This window comes from Cuculus canorus, chromosome 9, assembly GCF_017976375.1.
Source record: "Cuculus canorus isolate bCucCan1 chromosome 9, bCucCan1.pri, whole genome shotgun sequence".
Taxonomy (NCBI): Eukaryota; Metazoa; Chordata; class Aves; order Cuculiformes; family Cuculidae; genus Cuculus; species Cuculus canorus.
In genome coordinates this window covers 16,312,686-16,331,347 of record NC_071409.1, presented here as the reverse complement: position 1 = coordinate 16,331,347, position 18,662 = coordinate 16,312,686, and the positions used below count along the sequence as shown (strand labels likewise).

The following is an 18,662-nucleotide window of genomic DNA, read 5'->3' as shown; positions in this document are numbered from 1 at the left end:
CTACGCTGAAACACACCATTCCTTTTGCATATGCCTCCTGACCTTCATTCTGCCTTTCCCACCATCCAGATCATGAATCTGACAAGCTACGAGGCATTTCAGCAGCTTGACAGGTTTATTTCCAGAGCACATAGTGCTGTTACAGGTGACATCCATTCCACTGTTCAGCTAGGAAACCAAAACAGGTCTTTTCTATTAAATTCCATCTATTTTCTTCCAACTAATAAAAAGCAAACCAGCATTTCTTCTCCCTCCTTTTTTAATAACGGGCTACATCCCAGGAATTGTTTTAAGCCCCAAGGAGTTAAATGAATGAGCAGAGGAAAAAGATATCTCTGCTCTTGAAATTACTTTTCGCATACAGCACTGTTGCAATTACAGCATGCAGTTACTGCACTAGAAGGCACTAATTCCAGTGCCATATGGCTTCAGAATCTCATTACACCGATCCGCTTAAAGTGATTTCTTAACTGATGAGGAACACAGTTTTGGTCACCTTCAGAAGCAGGAAACACTAAGTCTGTCACTGTCAGTGCACGTTCACTCCCATGCAAGCTGCCAAAAGCAGGAGTGAGCATAGCAAAGATCAAAAGACAACCCAGCCAAAGAACTTCTGTTGGCATCTCAAAGCCGTATAGGCACTCAGAGCTATCCAAGGACTGTTACCAACATCAAAAAAAAACAAAAAACCCAAAAAAAAACAGTGCCATCACTCCATCACTGCCAGAGCAGAGAAGCTGCCAAGAGATCAGGAGAACAGTGGACTCCTCCTAGGCCAAGCAGTGGGCAGGGCTTGCTGCTGCACCTGCAGGGTTTATTTTACCTTTCTCTCTTGACCTGTGCAGTTAAGTGCACATTAGCAAGAACTGGAGGCATTCCCTGTCCCGCTAGGCGTCTGCCTGGCAAGATCAACAAATAGATTCCCAAAGTTACCCATCAGTGACTGGCATAAAGGTAAAGAACAGCTAGATCCAGGGCTTATGTTTGGATGCAAAGGTATTCCAGTCTCAATCATGAAAATACCTCTGAACCTAAATGAGGGTAAAGGATTTTCTGTGCAACACATACCCAAAATTTAGCGCTTGGCTTAGAGAGAAGAACAAATGAAAGACAGGTAAATGCAGAAGGAGCAGGCAAGAGAGCCATTGGGTAACCCAGAGATGGTTATGATCCATAAAACTTGGGTGTGCGAGGCCACATTCTCCCACACTCCTAAACACCACGATGAACTTATCACCAGTGCAGCATGCACTGTGAGAGGTGGATGCACAGTCACAGTCTTTGTGCCACTGCCCTCCAGCACCTGCATAAGTGCTGAAGAAGGAACCCTGGACACAGAGAAGGCAATACGTTTCTCTCCTCTCTGTACTCTGCTGCTGACACACCGAGTCACCTCCAGTGTGACAGTAACCCTGATCCTTGCTAGTGTCCAGAGCACTGCCCTACTCCTCTTTCTCTTCCCTTTTTCTTCCTGCAACCACTGAGCACTGGCAGCACAGAACAGTTGCTGGATCCATGCAGCAAAGACCACCAGGACAGCTTCTTTCCCTCAGGAGCAGCTGTACGCATTCCTCAATGTAAGCAGCATTTTTGTCGTTGTTATTGCAATTCATAGGTTAAAGCAGATAAAGGAAGACCAGAAAGACACAGGGAAAAAAATAAGATCCGTAAGAAACACAAGGACTGTTGGTACTTGGGGCTTTGGACACGTGCCAAATGTTAGCTGAACGGGAAGAAACAGCTTCTCATGTTACAAAGTACAGTAAAGGCATTTCCAATGTTTTATTGCTATCTCTCAAACACTCAATATCAATTACTACACAGAGCGGGATATTTGACTTCAGAGACTATTGATTTCTTCCTGTTTGCATGTCTGTGCGCGGAGGTTCATTCAGTTACTCTGAGCAGTTACTCTGAGCAGTCCACAAGGGAAAAAGGAGCTCCTATCTAGACTTTTCTGAGCACCAACGCTTTCACTGACTGGGCTCTCTCAGATAACAGACAGACATCAAACACAATCCTTTCACATCCCCTAGGGTAAGGCTTGCATCCTTGTAGGCAACCGAGGATAAAAATCAAAGAGGAGTTGGACCCTCTGTCCTGGCAAGACATTTTTTTCCCCAGGACAGGGCTTCTGTCAGAAACCAGAGGTTTGTCCTTGAAGGACCTGCCCACAAGGGAGTTTCCCAGTGCTGGGCACCTGCAAATGAGAGGCTGCAGCACTCTCCTTGGTGTGCACCCACAAGCGCAAGCATGAGGCAGATGGACATACCTACATCCAGGCAGTAGGAATTTGTCCTGCTCAATGTTTGATGCTGTAGAGCTGTTCCTTCCTCACACCCACCCTCAGCCTCAACACCTGAGCTGCCCCCAGTTTATTGTCTGCAGCTTTGTCTCTAGGCTGTTATATGTAATAAATTTAAGCTTCCAGAAAGCCATAATCTACAGGGCAACTTCCCAAGTTATACCAAAGCCTGGCGTGCAGCAGGAAAATAAAGGAATGAATAACCTGCTAGCATGTGCATCAGTGTACATCATGCATACACTTCTTTTACCTCACCCCACCCAGAGCACTGCATCAAGAAACATGGCACAGCAAGGCCAAGACATTGTCCCACAACCACACTCCCAGTCCTTTTCCTCTCCTCCCCAAACAGCACAATTACTGGTTTTCATCATCCCACACTGTCCTCACCTTCTAATGTCTAACAGCAGGGTGAATGAATGATTGGCTCTCTCACACAACCTATTTTCACCAGATTTACAGGAAACCAAGAGTTTCAATCCTTTCTCAAAACCAGGCAAGAGCTGCTAAAATTATATGAAAAGGGGCCAGCTGGGACAGACAGACAAAGCATGAGCAAAAAAGCCTCGCTTCCTTTCTCAGCGAGCCCAAAATTATCTAGGGAACATATATACTAAAGGCAAGTGGGTCCACACAATAAAACAGATGCCTGTAAATGAGCTTCAGGTGCAGAAACAGCATAGCACTGCATCTGAGATAACTTGTCCTACAACAGGCTGTGCAAGGGTTTCTCTGCAACACCACGCTAGTGCACAAAGACCTTCCTACCAACTCAAATGTCCCACTACACACAGCACTCATACACTTTCGTGTGCAAAATACTGTAAGCACAAGACTAGACTATCACCCAACACAAAATAAGGACAGTGCTTTGATTTCAACAGCACTATGGACTTAAATTGCCTAAAGCTGGATGGTGCAGTGTTCTGATGAGATAAGAAACTGCTCTTTAGCCTGCCAGGAAGCCCACTACAAATGCTTTCTGCTGACCAGCACAGATTAACTCAATGAAATGTATCTAAATCCCACATCCGTTTACAGACCTTAGTCCCAATGGGCATAAGTCCACTTCATGGAATATAGCAATAAATAATTCTTTGTATTTCTCTAGTGATTCTCAGCTGAGCACTTTGGCACCACAGAGAGACTGTAACTCTCATGAAATAGACAATTTCCCATTTAATTGCCAATAAAAGGATACAGTTTATGAATAATATTTTTGCGTTTTTTAATTTGCTGATGCATCTGAGAAACATTTTAAGAAGGCTTGGAGTGGTGGTGGGGAATAATTTCACCCAAAGCCTTGCTCCACAAAAGCCAAGATTTGGGGAGGAATATGCTAAAAACAGATATCCATACATCTCCCACTGGCTCAAGAGCCCTTCAAATTGGCTTACACTGAGAAGAATCTTTAAATGCAAAGACGTTCAGCTTAACAAAGCAACAGCAAAGTAGTTTGAAAGCAACTAAAAGCAGTAGGTTCACAGTTAGAACTACTCTCTTGTCAAGAATGAAACCATGTCAGACATATGAGACAGTTAACCTCAAAAAGGAGAAGGGCATCCGGACGAAACAGCATGCCATCCTCCTGATTGCTCCCAAGTAAAGGTCTGTCTACACTGGACTTTTGATTCTCTGAGCTACCAAAGACCCATACTTGCATTGGTACTGCCTGGAGCTGGAGGGTGTTTGGTCATTATTACAAAGATCTGCAGCAACTCTGATGTAGATCAGCATGATCTCTCCTGGACCTGCAAACTAGAAATATCTGTCAGCACCATCTCAGTAGCAGAGCACGCTTTTCAGTCAGCTGTACTTAGAGCATGGCTCCAAAGATACAGACAGAGGTACACTGCATATGGGCAGCAAAGGTTAAACCATACATTTTCAGTACATATGCACCACTGAAAGAAGATTTGAGTAGGTGACACATCTGCTGGAGTCTTATGCTGAGGACATCTGTGCCATCTGACCCTACACACCAGCAGAGAGCAATACCACAGGCAGACTCCAAGAACCACCCTGCTCACCTGGCCAGTGCCTCTAGACACCACTGGAAAACCAACTACAGCAACCAGTTATCACTCAAATTAATCCTTAAGTGATGTGAAGATGTTCAGAGTAAACCGCCTCTTCTCTTCCTTCCCAAATGCTCCTCCCTCTTAAGATGCTACACCATCTGAACAGTCTCTGCTTTTTCTTTCACCTCCTGCAGCCCTGAAGGCTCCAAGAGCTTTAGGTTAACAACTACCTCCACAAAATTACCCTGACTGAAAAGGAATGTAATTGCTTAACATGCTGGTAAATAAACCATAATTATTGCTTGATTCCCTGGGCTCTATCCATAGGATCTCTTGCAAGTAAAAATACTTCTTTCTTAAGTCTCTGAGACATGTTTGTTTATAACATTGGACTCAGATCAGGCTTCCAGACTGTCCATACAACACAGGAATTACAAGGCACCCACCAGGCCTTCAGGTCTCCCACGTAGCCTCCCAGCTTCCGAAGAGTCTTTTTCTTCTCCTCCACGCTCTTCCACCTTCCCAGATAGTACAGACCCTTCAGACCTCCACAGCATACAGGCACCAAGCCTCAGATTAGCCTTCCATGCAGTCTGCAGGCCACCCACACAGCTTTCCAATCTCAACTGCCATCATACAGCCTTACAGCCTCTCTTTTGTATTTCCCTCTACTCCTAAAAAAAATCTACCTTCTTGTTTCATTTCTTTCAGCTAGTGTCTCTCTCATAGCTCCTTTGGAACAGGCCCTGCAGCCATTCTCCACGCCACTAATAATGATAATGATAACACCTGCTCCTAATTGCTACCTGCTTTGCAGGTGGGGAAATGAGTTTCACCTCCTATTTACACCCTCCTATTTACCCTATTTATACCCTCATTTGTACCATAAATTCATATAATTCTACACAGTATTTTCCTGCCTGTCTTCTGTTTTACATATACTTGCTTCAAGAATAGCAATCAACTGTGAAAAAAAAAAGAAGCAATATTTCTTAATCGTGTCAGAGCATTACAAGAACCCACCAATGAACTTTAAAATCTCAATACAAATAATGAAGCATAAGAAAAAATATCCTCAGCTGGGTACGGAATCCCAACATATTAATAAAATTTGTCTAAGATCAATTGCAATTACTGCAGTAAAGCTGCAAGATTAATGGGGACCTACCAAAAAATAACCCTTTCTTGATTGTAGCCTTGCACATGGCAGAGATTCTTCACAGTATTTCATGTCCTTTGTAGATTTCTCCTTCTTTTTAACACCGTGTTAAAATAGCATCTTGGTCATTAAGGTTTTGCAGCGTGTGTCAGGCTAATTACTACCCCATGCTTTCAGAGGCAGCAGGTCTGATAGCAAAGGCCACTGAACTGAAGCTGCTAAGAATCAGCAAACTGTTTGAAATAAAAATAAGACAATAACAAGGACATTTAAAACCAGGCTCAATGACAGATCCCACATATCAGTGCTGAAGTGCACAAGGCAGGTATTTTGGAGCATGTGAGATGTACTGAGAAAACATTTTGCATTAAGCAGCAGCGTGTAGCATCCCAAGCGCCCTCATCAGCCTTAGCTGCCAGAGCATTCTCACCTGAGGCTCCCACCAAGGCACCTTCCAGCCAGTGCTCCAGCTCCTCCATTTAAGAGAGCCACCGGTCCTTCTTACCCTTATGCAGTGGGTAATGCTGTTTTCAGCTGCTCTCTCTGCTTTTCCTGTTCTGCAGTTTAGACTTGATAGATTAACTTAGACCTGATGTGTCATTTGAATCTGTCATCATCTCTGCTCAGGTATTGTGGGACTGCGTTCTGAGGAGGGAGGATGATCAAACTACTGCCAGCCTTATTTTCCTGTAAGATATATCCCTAGTCACTTTAATTCCTAGCAGATATTTAAGACTTTTAATAAGTTTTGTAGTGCTCAATTAAGTTATCAAAATCTCAACAGACTCTCACGTTTGCTGAAAGAGAAGCTGCCAAAAGATTAGGCTCTCTCTCACTTTGTAGAGATTAAAATAAATGGATGCACTTACTCCTAAACAGGAAAATGACTTTTATGTAAAACTTAAACTGTGGCTCCTAAAGAGATCAAGAATTAACACGCGTGCATTCAAGACACAACTATGCACTAAGGCTCTGCTGTAAAGCCAGGGTGTAATTCAACATGATCCAAAATGACAATTGCACACTGCTGAAACTGCAATCTCCTCTAGCTGATAACAAAGCCAGAAAGTTGGATTTTTGTGAGCTACAAAAAAAAAAATAAAACCCAAAAAGTTTACCTCAAAATGAGCTGTGACTTCAGTCTGCTGTGAAGCCTGTCCTGGCTTCAGCAATTGGAAAGACGAAAAGATATTGGATATTGATAACAGTGCAGATATCTGAGGCAGATGATGAGAGTAGCTTTGAATCTCTTTCAAAAAATAAGGAATTTTGTTTTCACAAAATAAGCTGATCACAATAACAAGGATTAATCAGATTTTCCCAGCAGCCTTCATGCACCAACTACTGGCATGTAATTGCTGGGAGCTTTCTGACTAGTTGTGCACCCAATCACAGCTTAGGGTCATACTAAGGCCATATCTATTTCTGTTTGACATAACCTTTTCTCTAAATATTGCAAAATCAATAGTATGGCTCCTATGTATGTCATCAGCTTTGGCTTTTATGCTGCAAACACCAATATTGATCTCTTCAGACATTAAGCTTTGGCTGCAGAGACCTCTGAACCAAAGTGTAATGGGTAACAGTGAACTTCAGGCTCAAAAGGGGGAAATATTTATAGTTGTCCTTTGTTATGTGAAGGATCATTGATTGATAACAAGAGCAAACTCTCCTGATGGTAATTCTAGCCACAGCAATTCTTTTAGAATACAAAATCCATGCCCAAAAAAAATGCATTTCAAGTGTTAAGGTTTAACATATATGATCAATAGATGACACATTCAAACTTCACATGTCAAATCATCTCATTTCTATTTATCTTTGTTACTAAGCTGCATGTGTATTCTGCAGTACTTTCCCTCAGTAACTGTCTGTCAGCAGTTGCACATCCTCAGAAAGTCCTAACTAAACTATTGATATTGCAGCAATAATAACGGGAGATGCCAGCAACTGTGGGCTAATCCTCTACCTATATATAATTAAAATATGGCTGCTACATTAATGATCACTTTCCTGCAATACTGAAAGATACCATCTCTGGGTTTATATTTTCTTCACCTTTCCACGTTCTGGTATCTTGAAGTAGTTCTCCAGTGTTAACCGGGAGTGACTCCTATAAAATCTCTGAAGCTCAAAGCACATATTGAATGAGGAGAGTCAGATCTTGTCAGCAGATGTTGCCAGACAGACCAAAACACTGTACATTAGCATTGTTTGGCTTGTACTTATGTGTTGGAAATGCAGATAACTGCTCTTGTGTCCAGGGCCAGCTGTAGACAATTCATTGCCCAAGGGAAACTGGAAATCATACAGCTCACAGTCATGCAGAGAAAGCAGTAGCTAAATGGTTTGCAGTCCCTCATATCTTGTTGCCCTAGGCAACAGCCTGCATGGAAGTGGCAGATCCAGCCTTTCTCGTGATGTCTGTAACATATGGTGTTAATATATGGATTGGTACTATGGAAGTCCCACTGTAGTACCGTCGGGATGCTCACTATTAGGTGATATGGATGGGTACCTAAAGAGTCTCAGCATAAGAGCTGCTGATCTCCATCCAAGATCTTTGAGACGCAGATGGAGGTAACTGGAAGCACAGAGATTACAGTCTGCACGTGTGGATGTGGGGCATCTGACTCAAGATCCTCTCAGCCTGGCTTTCCTTGAGCTTTTACAGGAGCTGACCCTAGATCCCCAAATGAACTCAGGGAACTCTGACAGTAGGTCATAAGTCTCCGCTCCCAAGGCAGTGCCTGCACTGTGCTGCCTCTTCCGTCTGTTTGCAGCAGGGACTATAGCTGGCCCAGCTACAGCCGAGTACACTCAGACAAAAATATCTGGTCCTGCAGAGCACAGAGTGCTAACAGCTCCTCATGCACACACAAATAGAGAGCTCTTTGCACCTTCCTGGATGAGAGCCGCTGTCGTAATATTGATGAGAGCTCATTTCCCATCACCTCTTTGCAATGTTTCAAAGGATATTGGCTTCTGCAGCAATTTAACCTTTACTCCCATGCTTCAGTAATCCAGGTCAGGAATCAGCGACTTTTAAAATCAAAGCTGGACTAACATCCAAAAAAAGGCCCTTTGTATCTTTGTTTAAGGCTCCAGAGAGTCAGTTTTCCATTCACTTTAATAGTCCTGCACTCACTGCCACTGAGTCCTCAGTGAACATCCTCTCTGTTGTATTCACGTAGCTCTGGAATCAGGGAAGCTCCGCCATGGTTAGGGAGGACAGGGCTGGCCACCTGGAAGTGCCAAACAAGCCCCTAAGTCCTCAAATCAGTAGGGCACCAGATGGTAGTCCCTTATACTAGAACCAAACCATGCATGCAGTTCACCTTTGAGGCACGGTGGATTAAAAAGGGTGGCAGTGCATCTCTATGAAGGCGTGGAGAATCAGTGCTTTCACTCTGCTTCTTTAGCTCTCGACTGCCTTAAGAAGTCAGGACTCAAATTTCATGACAGCAGTGATTTTAGAACAATGCGTTTTCACAAACACAAATACAATGAACAGCAGGTGCAAAGGTGGTTTCGAGCTATTGTGCGCATATTGTTTTGCTAAACAACATAGACAAACATTTCATGATAGCATGGCTCTTTGATCCTGGCAGCCTGTCTTTCCTTTGGCCACGCTGCCTGGGGTATTGTTCTGTACTGCTAGAACCCTCCAGTGGCTGGAAAAGATGGAGACATGGAACTAAATCCTAGGGCCCACTGAAGCTGGGGATTGTCTGTCTCAGTTCAGTGCTTCATTCCCTACTATAATGCAAAGAATATTTTAATAGAGAATGAGAGAAAGGACTATTCATTAATACTGAATTATTTGCAGGCCTATTTTGCAGCCTTTTGTAAAGCTGCACCACAAATGACAAGAAGTGGGTGGGCAGAAATGTAACATATTTCACCCTTGAATAAATGTTGTTGCTTCAGATTTATACCAGCCTCAGTTCACATGGTGGACATGGATTTCTTCCAGTACATGACCTCAGTCATTCCTTAGACGTAGTTCTGTCTTTGGACTCACAGATGCACAGTTGGGCTTACATGACAGTGGAGCTTGCAGATACTGTGATCTCAACCTGATTGTCCCCTACACATCTGTTCCTATGCCAAAGTGGAGACTGCTGTCCTTTCCTCCACTAAACTCACCAGTTTTCTTTACAGTATTTCTACTCTCAGAGCAGTACCTCCCTCTGTGCCATGATTTAAAGATTATTTAAGTATTTACAAGTGATATTTCTCCATCTGTGCCTGTAAGAGTCAGCTGTTTCTTTACGGTGTCTCTCTCCTGTTCCTCAGTTCAATTATGGCCATTTCTGCTGCACTGGTTAGTGTGAGTCACCAAAGCTGACTGACTATTAATGATCCATGTGCCATGTTATCCTGTTCTCATCATTCTCCAGCATTTTCTAATGTGAGTAGGAGCAGGCAGCTTTGTAGGGAACACAGGTTTTTCCAGTCACTTCCCCACTGACCACCTTGGTAAATCCAGATGTTATTGTGCTGCTCTAAAGTGATGTACAAGAGGCTCAGTCAGTGGGCTACAACACATTAGCATTAGCACAAAACATCCATGGTTTACCTTCTCCCAACTGCCCAAACACAAGCCCAGCACTATAAAAGGGGAAAAAATATACAAATGGGGCTAGTATCAGGTACCAGACATTGTGCCATCAAAATTATTTTAGCAGCCATCCAAGCCTCATCCAGAAAGACTCATCCTAGAGTGAATGCCGAGTCATTCCTTGGAAGCTAAGAGAGGCCTCAAACACAGTGCAGAGGAGTAACAGCAATGAAATTGTTTAGCTTATTCTCTACTCATTGAGACAGTCACGTGCTGTAAGTATCTTCCCTGGAGCTGAACCTGTTTCCCCTAGGGAAATGTCTTCTCAGGGGATCTCTTGGATTCAGGCACCATATGGATGGCGAGAAAATGAATTAAATAAAAGATGAGGCAAGAGGTGGAAAAAGGCCCATGTATTTAACAAGCTGCCAGAAACTGTGATAGATGTCAGCTCAGTTTAATTTGCAGAGGCCATCTGAGCTTCCCTCTGCCACAGAGATGGGAACAGACAGGGGCTCCTCTCTACTTCCTTCTGGCCCTATTTGTTTTTTAATCTGGAATTTAGTACTGCAGAATGGTCACAAATTCCTACCTTGTTAGCAAGAGATGACTTTTGTCAGTGCCAGCAGCTTTCATTGTGCCTGACCCAGAGACCTCACATAGAAGGAAAACTCCTATCCTTGCTTTCCTCTGGAGAGTTGCCCCTGGCTATTCTTGCCAAGTAGTCCAAAGCTTGTTCTGGAGTGTTTAAGAGGAGAGAGGGAAGTTCCACACTCTGACTAGCTTAATGAATGATGCTGCAAGAAGTCATTTTCCCCTGCTTGTGACCTATACTACCTAATTCTTCTTTTTTTAATTGTTATTATTCTAATTTAATAACCAACCTCTTTCCCTGCCTCTCCTCCTCTAAAGAAACACCACTACCACATATATAAATCTGAAGCAATACCACCACCTTAAAAACACCACATAGTGTTTGCAAATGCCTGCTCTGGAAGCTGGTAGTTCATCATTTCTGCTGTATTAAAACAGTCTGAAATACAGAGGTAGATTCAGGAAAGCTATGAGAAGAGGTGACTCCAACAGCCGGCATACAGACTTGCTTGCAACTGAAACGTGCATCTTGGAATAATACTTCTCACTCCCAACTACATACCAGGCACCAACAGACAAACCACAGAGCCCAGCAAAGCTTTCTAAGGATGCCCAGGATGCAGTGCCTGGCATGCATAGCTGTGGAAGAGACAATGGGCACCACCAGAACTAACTGCAAAACTTGGATCCTGCCACCTAACTTTCCTTTAATAATTTCATCACATCAAACACCCTTCCGTGCACTCACCAAGAAACAAACACCTACAAGCCATCACTGAGGTAAGGCTGCAAAGTAAAGGACAGAGGGAGTCTGCTGTAGCATTAGATTTAACAGCAGCAGTTTGGAGACTTTTGAAACAGACTGTGACCCACAGATTGACAGACTGGATCACACCTCAGTTCCATCCAGCCTAGTGCCCTGTCTTCAACAGCTGCCATCACAAAATGCGTAAGTAGAAAGTGTGAAAACCGTGCAGCAAGCAGATGGTGGGTGGCAGCTACTCCTGTACCCTTTCCTTCCCAACATCCTGGTCTCTTAGTGGCTTGAGAATGAAAACTCAGGGTTTTAACAGCCAGTTTTGGGGATGATACCAATAACTGACAAAACTGCTAGGGCTGTAAGCAGTCTTTCAGTTCTCTGGGGCTCTGCATGGCTCTGCTCACTGCCTGCTGCTATAAGAGAAATGATTGATGGTAACACCTGGATATTGCAGGATTTTTCCAACTTTCTCTTGAATTCTGTTAAAGGTGGTAGAGGCAGAGTCACATCGCATATGAAAATGTAGTCAGCTAAAATGAAGGATGGAATGCAGAAGAGAAACACCTCTGAGCTGTTCCTTCTTGAAATAGAAGCAGCCGTAGTGCAGACCACTGTTTCAACTCATTCTGGGAAGCCTTTAGTCACTTCTGTCCACCTAGGCCAAACTATAACATAAATATCTTGCCTTGAGACAAAGACAAACTAGTGTTATGGATCCCCAACTCATAACAATTTCTTATGGTCTTTATTTCTGATCATGCCACAATAAACCAGGTTAGAACCTGGGCTTTAAAGAAGTACCATGTGCTACTTGGAATATTCCATGTCTTTGAGAGGGCACTAGACACATTTTTCATAGATTTTTGTGAAAGCTTGATTTCCACTTTTTATAGGCACAAACTTTGCAGTGTTAGCAAAACACTTTTAAATAGTTCCTTATTAAACAGTTCCCAGTGAAACAGCTGCACAGAATAAGCCATATAGAATGGAGTAAAATTAATAGCCACAATCTAGGAACAAAAATGTAAGCAAGTAGCTTTTTTTAAGCTGTGAAACTGAAAGGATAAACTGTTATTACCTCTCCTTTCCCCTATTCCACTTTCTCATCTGGATTCTCTTGAGTCTACTAGAATGAGTTTGTTAGCCTTTTCTTCGTTAATTGCATCTTTCTCTTTTCTTTAGTCACTATTTTCATCTTTTGCATGAACGTATTATTTTATGACCTTGGTCACATCACCAAATTTGGCAAACATTGGCCGACAGTTTAAAAGCTTCACTGGGGTACAGAGAGAAAGATGCAGATAACATGATCACAAAAGGTAATTTTTTTAATAGAAGTAGGTTAATGTGAAAAGGAACTCCAAACTACCACTTCTCATTAGCATGAGATCCCAAGCAAATTTAGCAAACACATTCTGCAGTTTTCTCTTGTCCTGTTTCATTGGGAATGCAGTGATAGAGGCACATCCCATATGACTGTATCTTACTTTCAGGTAAGGAAACTTGGTGTGCTGTTGTCAGCAGAAAAGACGGGTTGCCCCTAACTGCTCACCAGAAAACTGTAAGTAGGGCAGAGCCATAGAATCGGTGGTTCAAAAAGAGTTTCTGAAATGCATGAATGCTCTGAAACAAAGGGAACAATTTTCTGTTGCAGACAGAGGAATTTCCATTGCTTTGACTTAAGCTTTTGCATTAGAAGCAGCAGAAGGCTGATTTGATATGGTACCTTGAAAGCAAATTTCTTAAAAAATCTCTTTTGAGCGTCCTTGCTGTACACAGACACAGATCAGAAACATTGCAATTGTCTATCCAGCTGTGACATATTAGATTATTTGTAGCTTTGCAGCATAAAACAGATTCTGTGACTTGTGACGCTAAGCCACTGGCCTCGGACAAGTGCCAGCTCGGGTTATTCCATTCTGCTGACCTAAATTCCTCTCATACGGTCAAATGGACGCAGTACCATCCTTCACTTCCTCTCCCAAATTGTAGTACAGCTTCTCTTGAAATATACAGGCATTTTGACACTTGACATTGTGCATTGCTCCTTAGAGCTGGTGGTTAAGCCAGAATGGTAGGAATTAACCCACCGTGGTTAACTGATAGGAATTTAAAGTGATTGTGTAAGTCCTGAAATGTCTATCCTAAGCTAAGTCCTGCCACTGACTTTCCTTTTGATCTCCATCAAGTTGCTTAAATTCCTTTTTGTACTCATAAAATGGGTGACTGGGCAAATAAGAGTGTATAAAACCAGATGAAAGCCGACATGAACATATGGCTTTTTTTCTTGTACATATCATTTGTGCAATGTAATGCTTTGTGCAATGTAATTTCACATTAGTGCCTCCCCTACCAGGGACACTGTCAATCAGCTCATCTGGATCCAGCTGCCATTTGAAGCTGTGAGGAACTCTTACAACTTCATTGTTGTAAGCCTCTAAGAAAACCTTGCCTCTGATGTACTGCAGAATTCTTTACTGGTAACAGAAAGGAGCCAAGCTCTTCTGCTTCCTTTTGAGACAGCTGACGTCAGTTCTGGCATCTCCATCTTATTATAAAATCATTTTAAGAATAAAAATCTGCAGAAAATGGGGCACTGGGTGGAGGTGCTTGTGTGCGTAACTGCCCAGAACATTGCCCACACGCAGCAAAGCTGGCATCAGACTTCTGGGCACCAACTGCCAAGTGTGGGTGGGTAGTGAGTGCACAAAAGCATATCCTGGTGGGCTTCGCAAGCTGGAAGAGCTGTACCATTCCCCCACACAAAACAATCCTGCTGTCAGCACCAGGCACGGCACACAGCAAAGCTTCTTCCCTCCCCATCATAGAAGAGCTGCCATTTGCCCACCTACCCGAAGGACACGCTTTCTTCAAGAGATGAGTGTTTCCCCAACACCTCTCAACAATCAAGTTTCATGAAAGTAGGTTAAATCAAAAAAAGATTCCTGACACAGTTTTGGTAACAAGATTGGGTAACATTTTGTGCTAAATCTCCCATAGCAAGCAGAAAGCCTACTAGCATTCACAAACTACTCCTGCCCTAGATGCCTGTGGCCGCCCCTTTACCTCACCCACATCAGGGCAATTAGGAATAATCCCAGAGAAGCTGAGGGACCACAGGACTATTTAAGAGATCTAGTTTGGTCTTAATGCTTGACACTGTGTAAAGATGCACTACAGGGACGGGTGCACAGTACTAGAAAAGCACCAAGTTAAGATAGCGACTGTGGAGTAGGTAAATAACTTCAATGCTTTGATTTTAACTTGGTTGAAGCAGGTAGCTATATGTATGAAGTCTGTAGCAAAATAAGAGGCTTTGTTTACAAGCACATGAACTGTCTAACATGAGTTAGCTAATGAGGGATCAAAGCTTTTGCCCAGAACAGATAAGTTAAGCTCCAGGCAATTAACTGTGTTTGTGACACTCTTATTGACACATTAAAAATAAACTGGTGTGTCATCTACTTCACACAGACCAAAATGATCACATAAAGGTTTTATTGCAAATATAAAGCTCTGTTGTTTTAATACTCCCATGAAGTTCTTGTTTGGTTTTTTGCAAATGTTGCGAATAAGTCTCTTCCCTTCTGCTTCTGGTGAGTCGAGAGCTGTGCTCCCAATCAAGTGCTGGCTGCGTACTAGACAGGTTGAATGCCACCAGCCCAAGTGGTAATACGAGGGTCATAAATGCTGTAAAAATAGTAAACACGATAAAGTATGTTCATGGCAAGGGATCTCCTCAGTTTGCTGAGGATAAGAGCTTTTTTACTTGTTTCAGCTGTAAAAACTGTCAGTAAACTTTCGAGAGACCCCTGCAGCTGCCCAGGAATTACTGTTTCAATAAGCTACTGCTGATTCAGCTACGGCAACTCACGTTACAAGGTGTAATTCATAAACATGGTGCATCACCAGTTGCTTTGGAAGACATGTTTTTCCTTCAGCCAATCCAACTTTTTTTTAAACATTACCTGCTTCCATTTGGGTACAGCTGTTATTTCTAGTTACATGATTTGATAAAAATATAGCACTGTCTACAAGAAGGCAGGTGGAGTCCACAAGTAGGGTTTGCTTTCCACGTCCTGAATGGCTGGGAAAATGGTGGGATTAATCTTCCCTGTTGAAAGCTGGAGAAAAAGGCTCTTGCCTCAGTGTGAAATGGAAAAAAAGATTCTGTGAGCTCCATTCTTCTTCCTAGGACTGATTTACTGCTTGGCCTCCAGGAGACCAGTGAAACTTTCCAGCTTCAGCTACACAACCACTTCTCTATTTGTCATGGAACAGGGGAAGGGTTCATTAACATCATTTTAGTTTCCAAAATAATTTCGTACTTTGCTAAATGTTAACATAATGCTATGTTAACCTCTAACAAATCCCTCCTGACAACAAGAAGGGTCCTCAATATGAATGACACGGACCTGTATTGTGTCTAACAGGAAAACCAGGAGACGCACAAATTCCTGTGGCTCCACTGAAATATTCTTCCTAAAAAAATTAAATGTGTCTCATACTGAAGCCCAAATGATTCTCCCCCTCTACTCTCATGACACCTCACCTGGAGTACTGTGTTCAGTTCTAGAGTCTTCAGCACAGGAAGGGCACGGATCTATTAAAGCGAGACTAGGGGGAGGACCATGAAGATGATCAGAGGACTGGAGAACCTCCCATACAAGGACAGGCTGCAGGAGTTAGGATTTTTAGCCTAGAGAAGAGAAGGCTTTGGGGACACATTATAGCAGCCTCTCAGTACTTAAAGGGGTCCTACGGGAAAGCTAAGGAGGGTCTCTTTATCAGGGAGTGCAGTGACAGCTCGAGGGGGAACGGTTTTAAGCTGAAAGAGGAGAGATGTAGATTAGATATTAAGAAGACATTTCTTCCTGTGAGAGTGGGGGGGTCTTGGACCATGTTGCCTGGAGAAGTGGTGGCTGCCCCACTCCTGGAGGTGTTCAAGGCTGTGTTAGATGAGGTTTTAAACAACCTGTCCTAGTGGAAGGTGTCTGTGGTGGGGGCGCTGGAACTGTATGATCTTTAAAGTCTCTTCCAACCCAAAACATTCTGTGATTCTATGAAAAATGTAAATTGATGTGACTGTGTGTCAATCTGAATTTGAACAATTGCAAAGCAACTGATATTGGCATCACTGGGTCAAAAAGGCTGACGCTGCAAGCTCTCCTGGCAATCACATTCTCTCTCCCATCCCAACCCCCTGCTGAGGTTACCAGGAGCACCAAGACTGGCCTCTGAAGAAGGGTTTGAAGACATGAGACCTGGTCTTATTCAGTGTAAGTCTGCTTTTGTGATATTTCTTTAGGCAAGCTACTGATTGCATTTGCTTTCTTAAACTTAATTCAATTGCTACAGCTAATACGAAACACAAGAATATTCATCTAAAATCTTAATTGTATATTTTCCAAAAGCCACATTTTGGTCCCACTTGGTTTCATATGCAGATTGAGCAAAGTCAATGGCAAAGCCATTTCGGGAACCTGTACATCATCTTTGGCATTCACAACACACAATCCATTATGAACACTGACAGCTATAAAATCTGCTTCCATGCAATTCAATTAAAATATTCTCTTTGCATGATGCAACACAGCCACAATCCACTTTAACTCAATTGTATGTAACAAAAAAGGGTCCCAAAAGCCTTGCTCAGCTGATATTTTAATTACCAGCATCTCCTACTGTCTTGTCAGCTTCAGGTTATCCGGTTCCTTGTAGTGTGGTTACCAATGCCAGCCAGCAGGTAGCCAACTTAGACTTAAAAGGATGCCAGTGCATAGTATAGGGCCTTATCTGTGTTCACTAGTATTTGAAGGTTAGCAAACAGTAAAATCAAGCCTGATATGGAGAAGAGCTTTTGGGATCCTGTCTTAGCACCTTCCAGAACATTTGAAACAGAAATGGCAATAAAAAAAGATTCTGATAATGGGCTAATATGTCAGTATCACAAGTGAATGCAAAGCACGTTAGCACTGCTGTTGCTCCAGCATCATCCCTTTTTCTCTACCACCTCCCTGCAAGAAAAGACTGTGCCTGGGTATTTTACACAGATCAGTTCACAGGTAGGACACTCTCTGCTCTTATTGCTTCTGCTTTTCAGAGAAGTGCATGCTTGAAAAACGAACCAAATCATCAGTAAAAGGCTGTCTAATTGCCCAAAGCCATCGTTTTGCAATCTGCTGATGGCTCCTATTTCACGCACAGGTGTGATACTGTCACACAAAGGCTTTCTGCCTGTATAGAGCATCAGCACCTCCTGGGGGAACAGAGCCCCTAAATCTACACAAATGCAGTGAGAAGAAAAATAAATATGCCTTACCCACATGGGTGATGACTGTAGTCAGTCGCTGAGTGAGCTCCTGATGTGACATCTCTTCTTCTTTTAACCAAAAAAGCATTTCACACAGGGAACTGCAGAGCATCCAAAAAAAGATGCACCCAGAGTGGGAGGTTGCACACTCACTGCCTCGCTCGCACACAAAGCGAGGACCACTCCCACGGCACGGCCCTTCCAGCTCACATCTTCTGCCGGCTGCTCACCTCTTCCAGTGTGCTGCCATCCATGCACCCACCTAGAAAAGCTCTTTTCAAAACGGGATTTACCCTGCCCGGACAACAGGAAGGGAGCAGGAGGGGGGAAAGAAAAAAAGGAAAAAGAAGCAGGCGAGTTGATTGCTTATGGCTTTTATTCTCTCTTCTCCCGCGGATGAGGCAAAGGATAAAGAGACAAACCAGCAGGCAGATACCTTCCTCCAGGGAGACTTTTGGATGGTGATGCTGTGTGTGAGTAAGGGAAAAATCCTGGAGGTAGGAATGGCATCGGGAGGAGTGGAGCTGGCAGGAGAGCTCTAGGAGCAGCAGCTGCTCTGCAATGCTCTTCACCAGCGTGCCTGGGAGTCGAGCCGGCGCTCAGATGCCTTAAAGGCTGTCCCCACGTGGAACCCCTCAATGTCCCCGGAGACCCTCCTCCCACCGCCTCTAAGAGCCCTTGCCTGACAAATGGAGCCGCCGCATGCATGGAAGGGGTCACTGGGCTTTCTGGGGCTGCTGTGGTGAGAGGTTTTCTTGCCCTCCTGCATGGACGGGATCCCTGGGATCCTGCTGTGACTGAGCGCACAGGACCCCCTCCACAGGACCCTTGTACATGTACAAGAGGGGTGAATTAATTAGCCCTGGACGCTGGGCAAGTGTCACCTCTCATCACGGCCGCAGAGCTCAGCCGTGCCCGTGGGCAGGCAGGCACTGGTGGACACCGC

At 43.5% G+C, this 18,662-nt stretch overlaps 1 protein-coding gene across 2 annotated transcripts in view; it reads right to left on the bottom strand.

Moving 5' to 3' along the window:
* Positions 1 to 18,223, bottom strand: part of MCF2L2 (MCF.2 cell line derived transforming sequence-like 2) — a 162,585-nt gene extending 144,362 nt beyond the window's left edge. Inside the window, exons 1-2 of one of the 2 annotated variants that reach the window (XM_054074843.1) lie at positions 18,153 to 18,167; positions 17,726 to 18,010 (exon numbers count right to left, since the gene is read on the bottom strand). In XM_054074843.1, coding sequence (XP_053930818.1) covers positions 17,726 to 17,828 — 103 coding nt within the window. In that variant the 5' untranslated portion in view covers positions 17,829 to 18,010; positions 18,153 to 18,167. Of the gene's footprint in view, positions 1 to 17,725 lie in introns of both variants that reach the window. The other variant, XM_054074842.1, reaches the window with a different exon arrangement.
* Between the last annotated feature and the right edge of the window lie 439 nt (positions 18,224 to 18,662).